This window comes from Anoplopoma fimbria, unplaced genomic scaffold (genome assembly GCF_027596085.1).
Source record: "Anoplopoma fimbria isolate UVic2021 breed Golden Eagle Sablefish unplaced genomic scaffold, Afim_UVic_2022 Un_contig_12770_pilon_pilon, whole genome shotgun sequence".
Classification (NCBI taxonomy): Eukaryota; Metazoa; Chordata; class Actinopteri; order Perciformes; family Anoplopomatidae; genus Anoplopoma; species Anoplopoma fimbria.
This window is the reverse complement of record NW_026552678.1, coordinates 25,001-44,450: the sequence shown is the minus strand read 5'-3', so window position 1 is coordinate 44,450 and position 19,450 is coordinate 25,001. Positions and strand designations below refer to the sequence as shown.

At 43.9% G+C, this 19,450-nt stretch overlaps 2 protein-coding genes across 4 annotated transcripts; both read right to left on the bottom strand.

The window, feature by feature from the left end:
• Positions 1 to 5,120: 5,120 nt before the first annotated feature.
• LOC129116156 (claudin-1-like) lies at positions 5,121 to 10,417 on the bottom strand. Of its 3 annotated transcripts, none has more exons than XM_054627189.1 (6): positions 10,298 to 10,417; positions 8,267 to 8,537; positions 7,879 to 8,043; positions 6,059 to 6,140; positions 5,614 to 5,727; positions 5,121 to 5,348 (listed from the first exon to the last, which is right to left on the bottom strand). In XM_054627189.1, exons 1-6 carry the CDS (start codon positions 10,373 to 10,375, stop codon positions 5,252 to 5,254), a joined length of 807 nt encoding a protein of 268 aa, XP_054483164.1. In that variant the 5' UTR covers positions 10,376 to 10,417; the 3' UTR covers positions 5,121 to 5,251. The 3 variants fall into 3 exon arrangements, with proteins under 3 accessions (XP_054483164.1, XP_054483166.1, XP_054483165.1); XM_054627191.1 differs by having other exon boundaries at positions 8,267 to 8,553; positions 10,298 to 10,387; XM_054627190.1 differs by having other exon boundaries at positions 8,267 to 8,547; positions 10,298 to 10,387.
• Positions 10,418 to 11,431: 1,014 nt separating this feature from the next.
• LOC129116158 (presenilins-associated rhomboid-like protein, mitochondrial) lies at positions 11,432 to 16,408 on the bottom strand. The gene is made up of 10 exons (XM_054627192.1): positions 16,297 to 16,408; positions 14,924 to 15,134; positions 14,703 to 14,843; positions 14,210 to 14,258; positions 13,987 to 14,082; positions 13,193 to 13,342; positions 12,751 to 12,821; positions 12,294 to 12,395; positions 12,103 to 12,200; positions 11,432 to 12,018 (listed from the first exon to the last, which is right to left on the bottom strand). Exons 1-10 carry the CDS (start codon positions 16,371 to 16,373, stop codon positions 11,892 to 11,894), a joined length of 1,122 nt encoding a protein of 373 aa, XP_054483167.1. The 5' UTR covers positions 16,374 to 16,408; the 3' UTR covers positions 11,432 to 11,891.
• Positions 16,409 to 19,450: the final 3,042 nt, after the last annotated feature.

The window sequence follows — 19,450 nt, the reverse complement described above, 5'->3', positions numbered from 1 at the left end:
AGACGAGGCACTGCGCTGGATCATGGTCATAAGCCAGACCGGGCCGAACCAGGAAACCCACTGCCAGCAGGGAGAACCAGAACCCAAACAGACCCTTCTCAATCATGGCTTCAGTCCAGAAATGTTCAGCTCTGAGGATCTGAGGAAAGGTTTTCTAGTGTTTCTGCTGCGTGTTGAGGCTGATGAGTTCTCACTTGGTTGTGTTCTGGGTTTGTGTTGAGTAAATGAAACTTAAACCTGAGCCCTACCCACTCTGCTCCTTCACAACACATTCCTCTTCAACAGAACTAAAAGTCACCGAACATGTTGTAATGTTGTCATAGTTTGAGAGGGAGTTGTCTCTTTGTTTCACTTTAGAGGTGTTGAGTGACTGACCCATCAGGGGTAGTGTTGTTGGCGGCTGTGGCACATGAGGTAGAGCGCTTGTCCCGTAACCACAAGGTTGGTGGTTCAAACCCCTCTACCGGCAACATGCCGAGGTGTCCTTGAGCAAGACACCTAACCCCAAGTTGCTCCCCGGCGCTTCATTGCAGCCCACTGCTCCTCCGGGATGGGTTAAATGCAGAGAAATAATTTCCCCATTGTGGGACTAATAAAGGATTGATTATTATTATTATTATTATTATTGGGAATGATAGTGCAGCACATGTCTCCAAACATTGCACAAACACCCCCTTTTTCTGCTAGGAGCATGTCTAGGGCCATCCTATTTTGCACTGTCATCAGGGATGTTGGGGCCAATTGTTCTGCTATCCCGGCAATCCCATCTCTAGTCATGTTGGCAAGACGCAGGACATTATAGTGGACATAATTTATTCTGTCTACATTTTTGCTTGGAGTGACGGGGAAGAGGGCCGATATTAATGGCAGATTCTCAAATACTGCAGCTACCTGATCTACTAATTTGAACTCATTTGGGACTCCGCGGGGACGCCAATCGCATCTATGTATGTTGTGCTTCCGGACGTAACATCAAAGGGGTCTGTACTGCGCTTAGCTAAGATGTGCCTTCGCCTACGTCTTACGAGGGAGTTGGAAGTTGTTTCTGACTCCACTAATTTATTTCCTATTAATGTTAGTGGCACTGTTAACCTGACCACCGCACATAAGCCTGTTGTCTCAGCCTGTATGCGTACAACTAGTCTCTGATCCCCACAGTAATAGTATAGCCCTCCCCTGGCCCATGAGCCAATCTCTGAACCATTACGTGTTTCGTTACACCATGATTGGTCTATTGCGCCTACGTTAACCTTAGCGCTGCTTGAGGTGAAATTATAAAATATACCTACCCGGTGAGCCTTTCTGTGGAAAAAATGAGCTTCCCCTTTTGTATGATTGTTGACTGGGGGAAAGACAGAGGCTAGAGTTGTACAATTAGTGGGAGTTGCTTCATGTGTCAGACCCATCATGCAGGCATAGCCCGCGGGGTCCGCAGTCGGATACAGAGGGGCGGGTTCAGTATAAAGCCTAGGTCTGGCTCTGGCACACGCTAGGCAATTGGATCCCATTTTGTTGTCCTGCGCTTGAGCTGCTACCCATTTTAGCCATACGTTATCTGCTCCAAATCCTGTTGACATCTTTATTACTTCTAGGGGTGTGAGTTTGGTGTAGTCTTGGGTTAAAACAGCTATCTCATTTGTTTCCTCCTCCTCTGATGGAGTAGGAGGGTCGGTGGTAGTGCTAGCGGAGGCCGGTGGGTCGTGAAAGTTCAATTGAATTGTGGCCAATGGGTCTATGCCACAACAACTATTTTGTCCTTTGTACAGTTCAATTTGTCGACTGACAGGGTTATGGGATTCTGTGAAGAGCTAAAATCACGTTGCAGGTGAATCTTAGACCAGACGCTAGTTCCATAATCAGCTACCCCCTCCTTGGTGGCTACGTGGCCATTTGGAATCCAGCGACCTGTATATGTGACTACAGCACCCCACCCAGGACACCATTGGCCTTTGCTGAGGCCAGTGTTCTCACAAGATTTCATGGCCTCGTTAGAGTAACACAGGTAAACGTCATATCCCCTCCAACTACTTGGGTACTTGCCGCAGTCTATTACATCACATAAGTCGAATGTGAATGAGGTAGTGGAGCCTCGGGTGTAATTTAGCACTGTTTTGGCCCCGCAAGCCTTTCCGTGATTTGGAGAGCTGGTTGATCGCCTGCTACGGTGGCGCTGTGTTTGGTTGTGCGGTTGTGAAGTTAAATTGCTAAATTCTGATTTAGTAGAATTGTTTAACGAGGGGTTTGAATGAGCGGGCTCTGTTTGGTATCCCCTTTCTAATCCCCATAAGAGTAAGCCCATGCTGCACACATTGTTTTGGTCCCACAACCCACCCCTTTCCAGGTGAACGGTCTCCGCCTCCCTGGGGGCTCGTCAGGGTCCCCCAGGCACCTCCTCAGCTGTCGCTGCATTTCTCAAATTTGTTCGGACCTCTGTCAGTGTCCTGTCAGGTGTCGGAGCTGGGGCACAATGTGTCAGGTGGTGCCAAGGAGCGCCTGATTTACCTTTGACCTGGACCGAGTGTGACGTAACTTCCTTCACTTCGTACGGTCCAGTCCACCTGGGGTCAGTCCACTTTCGTTTGTGAACTTTGACCCTGACCCAGTCTCCTACTTTTACCTTTGATGGCTCTCCTTCCGCCGGGACGATCGCCTGGGCTCGAACAACCTGGTTAGAGAGCTGTGGTGAGAGATGTTAGTGCATGCAAATAGTCAGACATCTCAATCTGACACACATCCAGAGGTGGCATATGACCTCCATCTCTGGGTGGACCTGGCATAACTCTACCAGTCAAAATTTCGTGTGGGGAGAGGTGTGTTCCTCCCCCTGGCGATGATCTCATTGCCATCAATGCCAGTGGGAGGGCCTCTACCCATGTTAACTTGGTACCTGCACATGTCTTGGCTATTTTAGCCTTCAATGTTTGATTAGCTCTTTCGACCAGACCCTGTGATTGTGGATGGTACACTGAGCCAAACTTGTGGCTGATTCCCAGGCTTAGCTCTACTTTTTCCAGCATTTTGTTATTGAAATGTGTTCCGTTGTCGGATCTAATGCATCGTGGCAACCCGTAGCGCGGGATCAACTCTGTCTGCAACCATTTCATAACTGACTGTGCATCTTCTTTTTGGTGGGGATTGCTTCTACCCACCTTGAAAATCTGTCTACCATTACCAACATGTATCTCTTTCCTTGTACTACATTATCTGCTCCCATGTCTGTATAATCTATACTGATGTCTTGGAAACAGGCTGATGGTACCGGATATGATCCCATAGGGGTCTGCTCCTGAGTGGAGGGAGGGCAGAGCCTGCACCAGACTAGTGAGGTCAGCAAAGCTAAATGGTATGAACTGCAGTCCTGGTCGACCCCCTGTGGCTGGGCGGAGAGGGTAGGCGCCGGCGTGGTGCGCGGTCAGCTCTTGGTCCATTCCCCTCTTCTGCTGAGCAATTCGGGATGAGCGGCGTGGTGGTGGTTTTCTTACGACTGTTCCCTTCAGAAGTCCTTCCACTCGATAGTGACCAGGATGTTCTGGATGGATGAGCTCTCCTGTGACTCCCCTTCTTCCTCATCCTCATCATCCTCCGAATGTAGCTGTAGCCCGAGTTCACGCATCAAGGTGTCGATTTCATCCAGGAGGGTGGTGCACTGTTGATCTATTCTTCGTTGCTTCCTCTCCTGTGGCGTGAGAGCGTACGTAGGTATAGTACGTCCTTCGTTGGACTCTGAGTCACTGTGCGGGTTATAGAAGTGGTTCCGCTCCCATTCTTCTTTTGGAGTGTCTTGTTTCATCTGTTGGTGTGGGCTGAAGGGAGGGAGTGGCTGTGGGTGGTGGTGGGGTGGTGCTGACCAAGGTATTGACCAAGACAACCCCTTTTTCCACCCCCCTCTTTCAGCTCCCGATTGCTGGCGACAAGGCTGCCCGTCCCCTCCGCTACTCGATTCTCTTGAGGAGTCACGAGTTGGAGGCTGGGGTGTACCATCTGCCGGTCCTGTCCCTCTGTTTCTCTCTCTTTCCATTAGGTGTACTTTTTCCGTCAACGCCTCTACCTGCTCTGTGAGTACACCTAGGCCCAAGGAGCTGTTTGGCAGGAGTGAGACAGGCAATTCGTCCACTAATATGGCGCTGCCAGGCTCCAGTTCCAGCTGTAGTTGCCCTTTGCCTGTCAAGCAGCCACTTCGTACTGCCAACAGTGGTGCTTGTAGTGCTGCTCCGTCACCGCTGGGGGCGCTGGCCGTTGATGGGGAATATGGGGAGGCGACTGCACTGGTTCCTCGGGGAGGGGCGGGTAGAGGGTTGTTGGTTTTTCTTTTTCTTTTTCTTCTCCTTTGTCTTCTCCGCTCTTTCGCACGGGAGCCATTAGTGCATTCCAACCCCTTTTCTCAGGCATTTGGAGGTCCACACGTGTCGCCATGCACATTGTCGCTGCCAGATCTCCCACCCTTTCTTCCTCTTGCTTCATTCTACGGGCCTTTTTCAATTTGCTCGTAAAAAAAAAAGGTGGCATCCTTTATCATCTTTTTCTGCTTTCTCTGCTTCTTCCCGTCGGGTTTCCAACTCTTCCCTCATTTTCTGTATTTTTGTCATCGTCGGGACTTCCGGTAACCTGTTGCCTCTATCCGTCCATCTTCTTTTCACATCCTCCCATACCTTTTTATCTGTCTTCCACTGTCCTTTTCCCCACAATCTTCCAACTCTTTCCTCTAGATCTTTTGTCAACTGTTCCACATAACTTCCACTAGGTGGCTCTCCTTCTATCCTTGTCTGTCACTTCCTTATATCTCTCTGTTCAACCTTCTTCCTCACCACTGCTAACACGACAGTCCTGTTATCCTTTACAATGTATTTTCCTTCCAATCGATTTTTATCAATTTATGAACGATTCATACTCACACTCAGTACTTCTGATCAAATTTGGTTTTACTATCGACAATATGCAGAATTTACTGAAATAGGTTTCTGCTTACCTTTGTTTACACGGAAAAAACAGCATCAGATCTCATGACCATGACTTCTGTTTGAAGAACCGGAGATAAAAACACTCACACAGATTCAGGAAACATTTATTTACAGCATTTTCAAAATAAAACGACCAAGTCAGTTTAGAAAGGTTTTGGAACTCTGACCTGATAAAAAAGATGTAGGCGTTAATTAAAGCATGTTCCATTGACAATAAAACTCCTTTAGTTAAAAAAAGTGCAGAGGAGTCTTTTAACCCGACAAGCTGATCTGGAATCAGACTGTTGGTCGGTCTAGACGTAAGCTTTGGAGCTGCTGCTGTCTGAGGCCGGAGCTGCTCTGTAGATCTTCTGTCCTTGACTCGTAGAGGAGAAGTTATATGAAAACTGCCTGCAGAAGAAAACGGGAGATCTCTCATTTACAAAAGATAGACGACAATCAGAAAGAGAGATTACTGCAAACCATCATCTGTTAAGCTGTTTCATTATTTGGTAAATGAAAGCGAGACCCAACCAGGTGTCCTGTGTCCAGGCCCACGGTCCTCTACAGGAACGTACCGCGTGCTGCGTACCGCGTGGTGTGTAACGTGTGCTGCGTACCGTGTGCTGCGTACCGTGTGGTGTGTAACGTGTGCTGTGTACCGCGTGGTGCGTACCGTGCAGAGGCAGCAGAGGAAGTCCTCCTGCAGGAGCAGCAGAGCAAAGACCCTCCCAGTATGGCCAGACAGGAGGCCGCCCAGCCCAGATACAGACCAGTACCCAGCTCGAACCTACAGCACCAGAACACTCAGAGTCAGCGGCAGGAAGTGACTCACATCACATGACTCACATTAGACACCCGGAAAAAAATGGGATTTCTTAAAGAAATCTGGCAACAAAGTGACACAAAATACATTGACTGGATTTTAAGTACTACAACGTTAAGCAATAATTAACCATCTGAACCCCAAAAGGAAAAGCATGTTTTATTCAAACAATCACCAAAACTACAACGTTATATAACAAAGCCAGAAGCTGTAAAAACCGTCATGATCATCAGATTTTCATCTTTAAGACGGTCCTTGAACACATCATATGTGACATGTGTTGAGAGCGACTGACCTGACCCCTCCATACAGAGGGTCGTAGAAGTCCTGGATGACTCTGGCAGCATACCAGGACACTGCAGTCAGAGTGAAGACACCTGAGGAGGAGCAGTCATTAAGATATGAGGACATGACATGAAGACATGAAGATATGAAGACATGAGGACATGAAGATATGAAGATATGAAGACATGAGGACATGAAGATATGAAGACATGAGGACATGAGGACATGAGGACATGAAGATATGAAGATATGAAGACATGAGGACATGAAGACATGAAGACATGAGGACATGTAGACATGACAACATGAGGACATGAGTGTCCCTCCATCTTTATGTATTAATCTCCTATTTATGCACATTACTGACTTTGCTTCTTCCCCGGAGTTTTTGTGCTTTCTCGCCTCGCAGGTTCCCATGAATCAGGGTTATATCTGGACCGTGGTCGTGCCTCCTGCTGAGGCCCTGCTGACACCCACTGCTACTACCATTATTATTATTATTATTATTATTATTATTATTATTATTATTATTAGTCACATTACTATTATTATTCCCTATTTCATTATTTAAATTCTACTATAGTCATTGCTGCTTTTATAAGTAGTCTTATTGTTTCCTTGGTTACTCTGCTTACTACTCTTATTATATGAATCATTTATGTCATATACATTGAATGTGTTGTATCTCTGTTATGCTGTTCATTCTGTACACATGACATCTATTGACTTCTGTCCATCCTGGAGAAGGATCCCTCCTCTGTCGTTCTCCCAGAGGTTTCTTCCTTTTTTCTCCCTGTTAAAGGGGTTTTTAGGGGAGTTTTTCCTGTGCCGATGTGAGGGAAGGACAGAGGAGGTGAGGGTCTAAGGACAGAGGAGGTGAGGGTGTAAGGACAGAGGATGTGAGGGTCTAAGGACAGAGGAGGTGAGGGTGTAAGGACAGAGGATGTGAGGGTCTAAGGACAGAGGAGGTGAGGGTGTAAGGACAGAGGATGTGAGGGAAGGACAGAGGATGTGAGGGTGTAAGGACAGAGGATGTGAGGGTCTAAGGACAGAGGATGTGAGGGTGTAAGGACAGAGGATGTGAGGGAAGGACAGAGGATGTGAGGGTGTAAGGACAGAGGATGTGAGGGTCTAAGGACAGAGGAGGTGAGGGTGTAAGGACAGAGGATGTGAGGGTCTAAGGACAGAGGATGTGAGGGAAGGACAGAGGATGTGAGGGTGTAAGGACAGAGGATGTGAGGGTCTAAGGACAGAGGATGTGAGGGTGTAAGGACAGAGGATGTGAGGGTCTAAGGACAGAGGAGGTGAGGGTGTAAGGACAGAGGATGTGAGGGAAGGACAGAGGATGTGAGGGTGTAAGGACAGAGGATGTGAGGGTCTAAGGACAGAGGAGGTGAGGGTGTAAGGACAGAGGATGTGAGGGAAGGACAGAGGATGTGAGGGTGTAAGGACAGAGGATGTGAGGGTCTAAGGACAGAGGAGGTGAGGGTGTAAGGACAGAGGATGTGAGGGTCTAAGGACAGAGGATGTGAGGGAAGGACAGAGGATGTGAGGGTGTAAGGACAGAGGATGTGAGGGTCTAAGGACAGAGGATGTGAGGGTGTAAGGACAGAGGATGTGAGGGTGTAAGGACAGAGGATGTCGCATGTGCACAGATTGTAAAGCCCTCTGAGGCAAATTTGTAATTTGTGATTTTGGGCTATACAAAATAAACTGAATTGAATTTAATTGAATGATGACATGAGGACATGAAGACATGAAGATATGAAGACATGAGGACATGAGAACATGAAGACATGAGGACATTAGTTGAACCCCTTCCTGACGTACCGGACAGGATGAAGAGGACTCCTCCGCTCAGGGCGATCTGGTCCTTGACGTGATCCGGGGTTCTGCCGATCTTGGTGCACTTGAGTCCCAGAACGGAGACGATGGCGGCGGCCAGACCGACCAGCAGGGACAGGATCATCAGAGCCCTGCAGGCCTGCAGGTGAGCTGGAGACCAGGACCAAGAACACAACCACAGTCTGGTGTGAGGAGCTCAATAAAGTTTTATTCAAACTGGTTTTGTAAACATGTAAATGTAAAACATGTTTTAAAAGAGTTTATTAATGTTTTTATCAGAGATGGTGGACGTTAACGTTTACAGAGTAGCACTGTGTTCTGACAACCTTTATATATTAATATAATATAATTCATGGATGGGATCGGTACTCACCCGGCAGTCCCAGAACCGTCTTGAACCGGCTGCACTGAAGGGAACCCAGCGACGTGGCGGCGCAGCTCATCCACAGACCTTCAAACTGCCACTGACTGCTGCTGACCGACTCCATCTGACTCCTCACCTTCCACACCTGAGAGGAGGTGCAGCTGGACTGCAGACACCAGGACACCACGCCCAGGACCAGACCCACAACCTGCAGGCCCACCGCCATGCTGCTCAGCGTCACCGTGCACACCTGGAGAGACCTGGAGACACCTGGAGACTCCTGGAGACACCTGCACCTACAACAAGCACATTTGTCAATAATCACAGGTGGGGTTCCCCAGGGTTCTGTTCTGGATCCTTTGTTTTTTCATTTTACATGCTAATATATAGTGTTGTAACGGACCGTTATTGATCCCTGATCTTACTGATCCCCCTTAAGGATTAAATCCACAGTTTAACGTTAACCACCACAGTGTAAATAAAGTTTTACTGACGATCGTTATCCTCCAATATTCAGTAAAATATGAGATCAGGACTTCATTTATGCTTCTCTAGTCTCTGATCTCTGATAATGTTACATTGTGAACAACCAATCTGTGTTTAAACCAACAGGAGAGCTAGTAACGTTAGCAGCACCGCTAACGGCTAACAGGAGGAGAGCTAGTAACGTTAGCAGCACCGCTAACAGGAGGAGAGCGTTAGCAGCACCGTAACGTTAGCAGGAGGAGAGCTAGTAACGTTAGCAGCACCGCTAACAGGAGGAGAGCTAGTAACGTTAGCAGCACCGCTAACGGCTAACAGGAGGAGAGCTAGTAACGTTAGCAGCACCTCTAACAACAGGAGGAGGTTCAGTTCAGTTACATTATGATGCGTTCAGGCTCTGTTCAGTTAAATGAGTATTGTCTGAAGGTAAATTATAATGTTATCATGATGTGTTCACATGTAATCTGTAAAATGTAGTGTTGGTGATGAACTAGAATAAATCCAGTAGTTTGAAGGAGATGTTTTCACATTAATATAAAATAGATATTAGAGATGAATTATGATGTTTAACTTCCTAACACTAGCTCTAATAATAATACATCATTAAAACTAATAATGAAGAGATCTGTTTTAATCCACAAAAATACAATCTTTTATTTCTTTATTAATTTAAATTACTATAACAAAGTAAAAGTATATCATTTAGTATTTTTGATGGTTTACTGACTTCAGAGCGTTGAAATGAGTCTGAATCCTTGTTGCCCAGCTGCTATAATCACAACAAAGGGATCTGTATCTGACAATATGGATCATTAATGATCGGTAAATAAAACCTGATCAGGGATCTAAAAGCTATATTTTATAAATGTTTTCTTACGTGCTGATCCGATCTGTGACCTTTATGATCCGATACACCTCTAACAATATGTCCGTCAAAGTCACGTTTATGAACCACATGACACACACACACACACACACACACACACACACACACAAACCTTTTACCTTAAAACAGGAGTGTCTTTAACAACAACCCCAAAAACAGATTAATATGAGTGATTTCTGATTTTACACATTTACACGGGTTTGTTAAAAACACACGTCATGATTTTATGAAGTAGTTCAGGCTAACGCCCCCCGTCAGTAAACTGATCTCTTTGTTTTGCATTCATGAACCATTATTAACAATAATGTGAAATAATAGAATATTGTCTATATTTCCATTTCGTTTCAAGACCAGATTTTAGACATGAACTGATATGTTCATTAAAAATATTCAAGATTCAAAATCTGTTTTCTTTCTTGGTAAATAATTAAAATGACCCTTTGTTCCATTTTGACCTTTAAAACAAAGTAAATCATATCTTGACTTCATGTCAGAGAATAAAGTGACAGTTTGAAACCAGCAGAGTCCATAAATTGGAAGTAAAAGCAGCTTTCTGTCTCTTTCTGTCTCTTTTCTCCAAAAACCAGACCTCTAACTTGTAGTTCTGACCAGCTGAGACATCGGACCTCATCACTGAAGTCCTCCGTGAAGAACCAGACCTCCGTTCTTACCGTCTGAAGGCTGAAGGTTCTGGGTCTCTGCTGTCGGTTCTTCTCTGTAGCAGTTGGTCCGGTCAGCTTCAGAGACATGTGGTCTCAGTGTGGACCTGGTCTGAGGTCTGATGGGGGTCAATGAACCTCCGGACCGGCGCTGAACACACAGCGTTATTGACGTACATCAACCTCAGAGTTTCACCTCCACCCTGTTTGTGAGGAGTCACTTATCTGTGAGAGTTATGGAAATAGCAATGATGATATTTGTGACAATAACTGTAATAATGATAAATCTCGATTGGACGACATGTTGTAATTTGATTATTATAATTATTAAAACATTTATAATAACTCCTCCTGTTGAATCCTTCACTCTTCCTAATTCATTGGACAGTTAACTGGAGTTTAAATAAATAATAAAATAAATGACAGCAATTTAATACCCGTTTAAATTCTGTATTTTATGACAGACAGTTCTTCTGCTGAGTAACAAAAATCTTGATTATTTTGTATTTTTACAGGATAAAAAAATATAAGAAAAGAGATGAAATGAAAAGTGAAAAATCTGGAAGACGTCAAAAAATTCATCAACTTTTCATATTTATGTATACTTATATATGCACATCAATGTTTCTGTTTGTGCATTAACTGTCTCACAGTGTGTATTAGTGACAGTGAATACATTATTATTATTATGAGGTCCAGTCACACAGATAAACATCTGTATATAGAAACCAGACTGTGAGACTGTTTGTGGACTTTAAACTGTCTGTTTATCAAACTGACTTCATGTTTGCAGATCAGTAAACTGTTAAATGGAGACAAAAGTAAAAACTCCTTTACTTTAACTCCAAATCACAACCTTCAGAATAAAAGCTTTTTAACAAACGGATCAGGATTCACAAATACTCTTAAATGTCAGTAACTTGAAACAATCAGAGTAACTTGTAACAGTTGGAGTAACTTGTAACAGTCGGAGTAACTCGAAACAGTCGGTCTGACCTAAACTATGAATCATCAGATGGCTGTAGAACAGACAGAGGAGAGAAGAACACTGTTTCCTTCATGAAGAAACAGGCGGATAGTTCAGTGTTCCTGCAGAGAACCAGCCGGTTCACGTTCATCTTGATTCTCAAAGAACAGAACAGTCGTTAAAGCATCGCCTCACATCATTTATTTAAAAGAAAACCAGCAAACATAAATAAACAGTCAGAACCTCCTGGTTTCAGAGTCAGAACCAGAGGGAACCTTAATGAGAACCTGATACAGTGTTTATGTTATTTCAATATTTATCATAGAACTCTGCAGAATCATGGACAGGCTTTAAATAAACCTTTAAATTAATCCATGTATTGTTGTTTTAAGTTTTATTAAAGTTTCATTCCTGACATCTTCTTGGACGGTGGACATTATTTGTCTCTAAAAATCAAACAAACGTGAACAAAAACAGACAAATAAATCTGAGTCCTTCATGTTATGTTTATAAATACGAACATGAATCATCACCAGACGTCCTAGGGAAGCCAAATGGTGCAGCGAGCCGGCCTCTGTCTGTACAGTTTATACATCTTTACATGTTGTTTTTTCCCAGCAGCCCCGGTGTTTCAGCGTCCTACACGGCGCCTCCTCCGTCAGCGCCTCCTCCACCAGAACCTCCTCCGGTTCTCAGGTCGTGCCAGAGTTTAACAAAAGGTTCTCGGTTCTTCCAGATCAACTCGTGACCGAACATGATGTACCAGCTGGAGGAGACAGAGAGCATGATGGGAACTTATTTATGAATATGAGGAAAACTCTGGAGAGTAAAAGGATCAACAGTGACTCACACTCCAAACAAGGCTCCTCCTAAATGAGCCGCGTGGTCAAAGAACTTCCATCCCATCACCACACCTGCCGTATCCATGGCGATGATGGCCTTTAGAGCCTGGAGAGAGAGAGAGAGAGAGAGAGAGAGAGAGAGATTAATGGTGTCTGTCCGACAGGTGAAGCAGGTGTAAGCTGGTGAAGCGAGTCTTACGTTGGCCGCGGTGAAGGTGAACATGGGGAGGAAGATGATGGCCAGTTTGGCTTCTGGCATTTTGGTGCAGACGGCAGCCAGAACGGTCATGATGGCTCCAGACTGAGAGAGAGAGAGACAGAGAGAGAGAGACAGAGAGAGAGTGAGTGAGACTGGACCTTGTGGGGGATTTCACATCATTTATCAATACTTTTTGTTTTTGACACTTTTTACTTATATTCCCCCATATTTTTACTAATCATTACTAATATTTTCAGACAATATTTTGTAGAGATTTCTCACTAATATTTTACGTATTATTCTAATAGAGGTGTTCTCAACCTTTGATGCTTTAAATAAAGAAGATTGACTTTCCTACAATCTATGAGTTGTGAGCAGTTATTGATCTGAGGGAGGTCTGATGAAGGAAAATCTATCCAGGAGACATAATGATGAGTTTTGTCTGGTTAATACTTACGGCTCCCAGAGACGGACCGAACCTCCCGGTGGCCGTCTTACACACATAACTGAAAAACGTAGAAACAACACCTGAAAAATAAAGGAAACCAACAATCTGTAACAGGAACGGATCAACACAGGAACGGATCAATACAGGAACTGATCAATACAGGAACGGATCAACACAGGAACGGATCAATACAGGAACTGATCAACACAGGAACTGATCAACACAGGAACTGATCAACACAGGAACTGATCAACACAGGAACTGATCAATACAGGAACGGATCAATACAGGAACTGATCAATACAGGAACTGATCCTGTGTGATCAGGAGGAATTATAGAATATACAGAACAATGTTATCTGACACGGACCACCTCCTACAGCAGACAGGCGGTCAGACAGGCGGTCAGACAGGCGGTCAGACAGGCGGTCAGGCAGTGGGGGTGTTCTACCTGCAGACAGGTAGACGGCCATGAACTGCTCTCGGCCCAGCATGGACACGGCGCTGGAGGAGAAGCTCCAGAGGACGTACATGTTGGCCGCCATGTGGAAGAAAGAGAAGTGACTGAAGGTGGAGAGAAGCATCGGAGAACACACGCTGTCTGCAGGAGGAAACAGACGGCAACAGTCAGGAACAGACGGCAACAGTCAGGAACAGACGACAACAGTCAGAAACAGACGACAACAGTCAGGAACAGACGGTCAGGAACAGCCAGGAACAGAAAAACACCATGAGACGGACAACAGCCAGGAACAGACGACAACAGTCAGGAACAGAAAAACACCATGGACGGACAACAGTCTGAAACAGACGACACTACGAGACAAACAGTCAGAAACAGAAGACGACAACAGTCAGGAACAGACAACAGTCAGAAACAGAAGACGACAACAGTCAGGAACAGACAACAGTCAGAAACAGACAACAACAGTTAGAACAGTCAGGTAAGAAACAGCAAACATTCAGAGAGAAACGACAGTCAGTCAGAGAAAAAGATGACAACAGTCAGAAATAGAATACTGTCAGAAACAGACAAAGAGAACAGTCAGTCAAAAACAGTCAACAGTCAGACACAAGCAACAATGGTCACACACGGACAACAGCCAGTCAACAACAGCTACAGACTCGTTGTTGGTTTGATCTGTTTGTAATCTTTATCCGAACCGAGATCAGAGTATGGGGCCTTGAACGCACCATCCTGAGGACCTGAAACAGCAGTTAGTGACAGTGTGAGTGCAGACTCACTGGAGGCTGGGTTGGAGGTGAAGTATTTGATCATAGAGCGCTGCAGAGATGGTATTCTCCAACAGCAGAACACTATGGCGTTAGCAGCAATGATCCCTGGGAAAAAGACCAACAACACAGAGACGGCGAGGTCAAGATAATTATCATTAAGTTTGTTAGACTAAAGTTTGAGAAGAACCCTGGATGTATATTTGTGCTGTAGTTTGTCTGGACGCTCTCTTACCTGTGACCGTCCTCTGACCCTCACTCAAGCTGTTCCACCATTGGTTGATCTGGAACACAAACAGCCAATCAGGTCTCAGGCTGTGATCATCATTATAATCATGACAACACTGAGAATCTGTAAATATGTTTTGTGCTCTGTGTCGGGACTGAACACTCAGACATAATGATGTAAGCCAGAACAAGGTGTCTGTAACATCCCTTAGCTTAGCATTACTTTAAGCTGGTTTAAATTAAGTCCCATAAGAGACATCGTTGAAAACCTTCCAAGCATTTTGTATTTTCTCTGATGTTTTACAGAGTCTGTAAAATGAGAAATGATAGAAGAACGTGATTAATTATTGACGTTCTTCTCTGGTGGATCACGTGTGAACATCTGTTCACATAAAGACAGAGTTCACAGGATGCCATCAGAGAAACCAGTGACTCAGCGTTCACACTGAACCCGACACCAGCAGCACCTGATCCTGATGCGAGAGCGATGACCTCCTCACCTCTTTGCGGAAGTCTCCTCGTTTCTGAGGTCGCAGCTTCTCCAGCCAATCAGCTCTGACCTCGTCGAAGTAGCTCTGGACTCGAAACTTGAGAGACTCGTACTGCCAGATGGCCGCCGAGCCGAAGGAGCAGCCTGTAAACTGACATGGAGTTAGCACCCGTCTGTGACATCGCCGATGACATCACCTCCACCGCCCAACAGGTAAACACCACCACCTACCCCCACGGTGAAGACGAGCGGCCTGAGGAGCCGGCTGAAGGAGCGGGGGGAGCTGGGTGGAGCCTGATGCTCCATGTGGGGGGCGGGGGTCCGCCGCTGGACCACAGCCTCCGAGGACTCTGTGTGGGGGGGGAGCAGCTCCTCCTTCTTGGATTCTGGTTTCTTGGTGGCTTTCCTGAAGCCGCATCTCTGCTGGAAGCTGTGGGGCCACCTGGTGACAATTAACCAATCAATCAATTAACCAATCAAACAGTTAACCAATCAAACAATTAACCAATCAAACAATTAACCAATCAAACACTTAACCAATCAAACAATTAACCAATCAAACAATTAACCAATCAAACAATTAACCAATCAAACAATTAACCAATCAAACAATTAACCAAACAAACAATTAACACAATTAACCAATCAAACAGTTAACCAATCAACCAATCAACCAATCAACCAATCAACCAATCAAACAAACCGCTCTGTTAGCTACCAAGCTAACGCTAGTGGGCTAAACCCAGTTAAGAAGACATATCAACAGAGGACCAAAATGCTATGTTAGCTACCAAGCTAACATTAGCCTGCTGACAGCAAGCTAAACAGACACATCAAAACAGAACCAAACAAGCTAGCTAGCTTTGTTAGCTTCCAAGTAACATTAGCCTGCTAAACCCAGGTGCATCTGTCTTTGAGAGCTAGAGCAACAAAGCTAACAGAGCTAGCAGAGCTAACAGAGCTACCAGAGCTAACAGCACTAACAGAGCTTACAGAGCTAGCAGCTAGCAGAGCTAACAGCACTAGCAGCTAGCAGAGCTAACAGAGCTAACAGAGCTAACAGCACTAACAGAGCTTACAGAGCTAGCAGAGCTAACAGAGCTAGGAGCTAACAGAGCTTAGAGAGCTAGCAGAGCTAACAGCAGCAGAGCTAGCAGAGCTAGCAGAGCTAGCAGAGCTACCAGAGCTAACAGCTAGCAGAGCTAACAGAGCTACCAGCTAGCAGCTAGCAGAGCTAACAGCACTAGCAGAGCTAGCAGAGCTAGCAGAGCTAGCAGAGCTACCAGAGCTAACAGCACTAACAGAGCTTACAGAGCTAACAGCACTAGCAGAGCTAGCAGAGCTAACAGAGCTAACAGCTAGCAGCTAGCAGAGCTAACAGAGCTATCAGCTAGCAGCTAGCAGAGCTAACAGAGCTACCAGCTAGCAGAGCTAACAGAGCTATCAGCTAGCAGCTAGCAGAGCTAACAGAGCTAGCAGAGCTAACAGAGCTAGCAGAGCAGAGCTAGCAGAGCTAACAGAGCTAGCAGAGCTAGCAGAGCTAACAGAGCCTCCTAACCCTAACCCAGGCCGGAGGAGGCGCTCTGTCCGCGGCCGTCACTGACCTCGGTCCCCTCGCGGAGCTCCGTGAAACATCTCCTCCGCTCAGTCTGAGCAGCAGCGCGCAGCTCCTCCACGCCATGCTGACCCCGTGACCCCGTGACCCGTGACCCCGTGACCCCGGAAGGTCGGTCATTAACTTCCGCCCGTGACTTTCAAATTAAAATATTGGCAAAGTAAAACTGTTAAATTATAAAAGTGTATTATTTTATTTATTTATTGTAAATAACAATACAATGTTGTCCTATCGGTCTATTCATTATTTCATTATATTTATTAATAATAATGATATATATATATATATATCATTATTATTCTTTATTAATAAAGTTATAATTATTATTATTATTATATATATGTATATGTTTTGGGTGATGAAGTGAGTTCTTCTAAATAGATGAAGTTACACGCTGTAACAACAAAGCTGGAACGACATCTGTTGCAGTTTATAATCACACACATTATAAACACTGGATTATTAAATTGGGGATATTTTACTAATATCTTCCGCACATGATGATTTGATATTTCCAACATTTTCAAGAAATTATTGTGATATTTTAATGATATTTCACTTATACTCTTTGTTTATTTTATTTTTTCAGAGGTTTTCTGGATTTCTTTTTAGTGGTTTTAATTTGGAATATTTCTTATATTTTTTCAGGTAATTTCCTAATATTTTAATTGTTTTTTTATTAGGTTTTTTTCGCCCTAGATATTTTAAATGATATATATATATATTTTAATTATTTTTGAATATGTAAACCTTTTTTCCCCCAGATATTTAAATTACACTTCAGAACAAACTCATTCATCACAAATTGTAAACTTTTGCAGTAAAACAGAAATCAAAAGTGAAATTGATGCGATTTATTGAAGAGTCTTCGGTCCACAGAGAATAAAATGCTTCACAATGTTAGTGAGAAGTTTCCTTCTACAGAGATTAAATATCACCGACAGTAGAATGAGGACACACCTGTACCTCACCTGCAGGTAAGAATGAAGCCCCGCCCACTTCTGACACCTGCCTCTCATTTGATTCGTTGTCTTTTATGTGACGTCTGATTCTTAGATTAACGAGGATTCATTGCTGAGCTGAAGTCATTAAAGAAAAATTGTGTTTGTTTTTTTAATAAAAAACAAACCAATAATGAGGATGAGAGTCCTTCCTCATAAACACATTAATGTTTGTGCATTTTATTTTGTAGGAGGGAGGAGAGGGGCGGGGTTTCACCGTGTCATCATTTACCAAAATAAAACAAGAATAAACAAATAAAACATCAAATAGCACCAACATTAATTTCATGCTAAATAAATACTCTGATGACATTTACAGTAAAAATATATAACGGATGAGTTCCAATATATTTACAAATCACAGAGAGATAATGCAGAACCAGGAGCGGAACCAGAACCGGAACCAGATGGTTAAACAGAACCATAAATCAAAACTAAAACCACAAACCCTCCACTTAAGATTACACAAACTATTTTAGCTAAATCAAAGAACAGGAAGTTGTTTCTCAGCAGTTCATCCTGTTAACTTTCAAATTAAAACATTTTCTATGGAGACGCGACAACAAACCTTCAGTTTAGTTTGTTTATGGAACTCTGATTGAACTGAATCATTAAATCAACAAAGTGGAAGGTTGATCACATCATCAGCTTCTGGTCCTGGTCCTGGTCCTGGTTCTGGTTCTGGTCCTGGTTCTGCTCCTGGTCCTGGTTCTGGCCCTGGTCCTGGTTCTGGTCCTGCTTCTGGTTCTGTGCTGCAGCTCATCCTGTTTAGATGTTCCACTCAGAGTAACAGGACAGATCGTCACAACTCACTGCTCTCTTTGTTTTGACACTGAAACTGAAGAACATGAATAAAGAACATTTAGTTGAGGGAGAACCCAGAACAGGTCTGAAAGAGAACCGGAACCCAAACACGTTTCAAGGTTTAATGTCAGATATATTCACAGCTTCTCACACAGTTCTCTCCCTACTTATTAACAAAATACTGACTGACCAATGATACACAGTCACTGCCTCACAGCTGACCAATCAGAATGCTTTTCACTTCTGGAGGCGGGGCTAAAGTTCACTCAGGTGTCAATGCCATCAACCAATCAGCGACATCACAGGATGTGACCTAATCTTCTTTTATTTTCTAAATAAATGTCATCCAGATAAAACCGGTCTGGTTTACTGAGATAATGAAATGTTGACATTTGGTAAATAAAAAATGTTTCACCTGACAACAGTTATTAAATGAGGAATATGACTTTTCACATTTTGAAGTTTTTCTGTCAATTACATCACACGAAGATCCAAATGTCACATCAGAACTGATTCATTCTGGGGCTGATCGATGTTTGGTATAAATGATTATTAGTTAGAGTTTTATTATGTTTATAAATTAGATTTAATTTATCCGTTTGGTCTACATCTCTGTACGATCTTGAACATGTCTGGCCTTAGAGAAGCCAAAGGAACTGGTTTAATCCATACGTTTGGACACAATTATCAATAAATTTGAATATTTTTCGTGGTCCCAGTTTGATTTAATTTAAATGACTTGTTTAACCATTCACTCACAGCGGCAGCAAATTACTAACAAACTAACTTTGTTCGTTTATTTTTTACTCGCTCTAATGTGCAGAATTTAAATATGTCTTTAGCGCCTCCTGGTGGTGAACAAAGACACTGCATCTGACTGACGACGCTGAGCTGAAACCAACAAATAGACTGCACCACATCTCAACTAGATCAAAAGAATGACAACATTTACATGATTACATTTCCGTGTTTTTAAGCAGAGAGTGATTGGCAGAAGAGAGACGACGGCCTCCTGCTGGAAACAACTAGAAGTTTTATCAGTTTCTCATCAGATAAACAGAGACTGAGACACATTGATTTGTTTCAATGCTACAGAAACATCTGGAGTATTAGATAAATCAATTCTTGTTAAAGCTGCAGTAATATATATATATATATATATATATATATATATATATATATATATTTGACAGAGTCATTATTGCATAGAGTTGTTGTGTCTGGCGCGATCAAACCTCCTTCCGCATCAGCAGACTCACAGTGTCGTGATCTTTCCTGTGACAGAGTCAATAATAATCACTTGCGGGGTTCCTCAGGGTTCTATTGTTGGTCCTTTAC

Coding starts and splice junctions, on each gene's coding strand:
- LOC129116156 (XM_054627189.1), bottom strand. CDS start 10,375: ATGTCTCTGAAGCTGACCGGACCAACTGCTACAGAGAAGAACCGACAG. Junction 6,141..7,878: donor AGTCCTCTTCATCCTGTCCG/GTACGTCAGGAA, acceptor GCTCCTCCTCAG/GTGTCTTCACTCTGACTGCA. Junction 5,349..5,613: donor TCCTCTGCTGCCTCTGCACG/GTACGCACCACG, acceptor TTTCTTCTGCAG/GCAGTTTTCATATAACTTCT.
- LOC129116158 (XM_054627192.1), bottom strand. CDS start 16,373: ATGGCGTGGAGGAGCTGCGCGCTGCTGCTCAGACTGAGCGGAGGAGAT. Junction 12,822..13,192: donor GGCCGTCTACCTGTCTGCAG/GTAGAACACCCC, acceptor TTTATTTTTCAG/GTGTTGTTTCTACGTTTTTC. Junction 12,201..12,293: donor TCACCTTCACCGCGGCCAAC/GTAAGACTCGCT, acceptor CTCTCTCTCCAG/GCTCTAAAGGCCATCATCGC.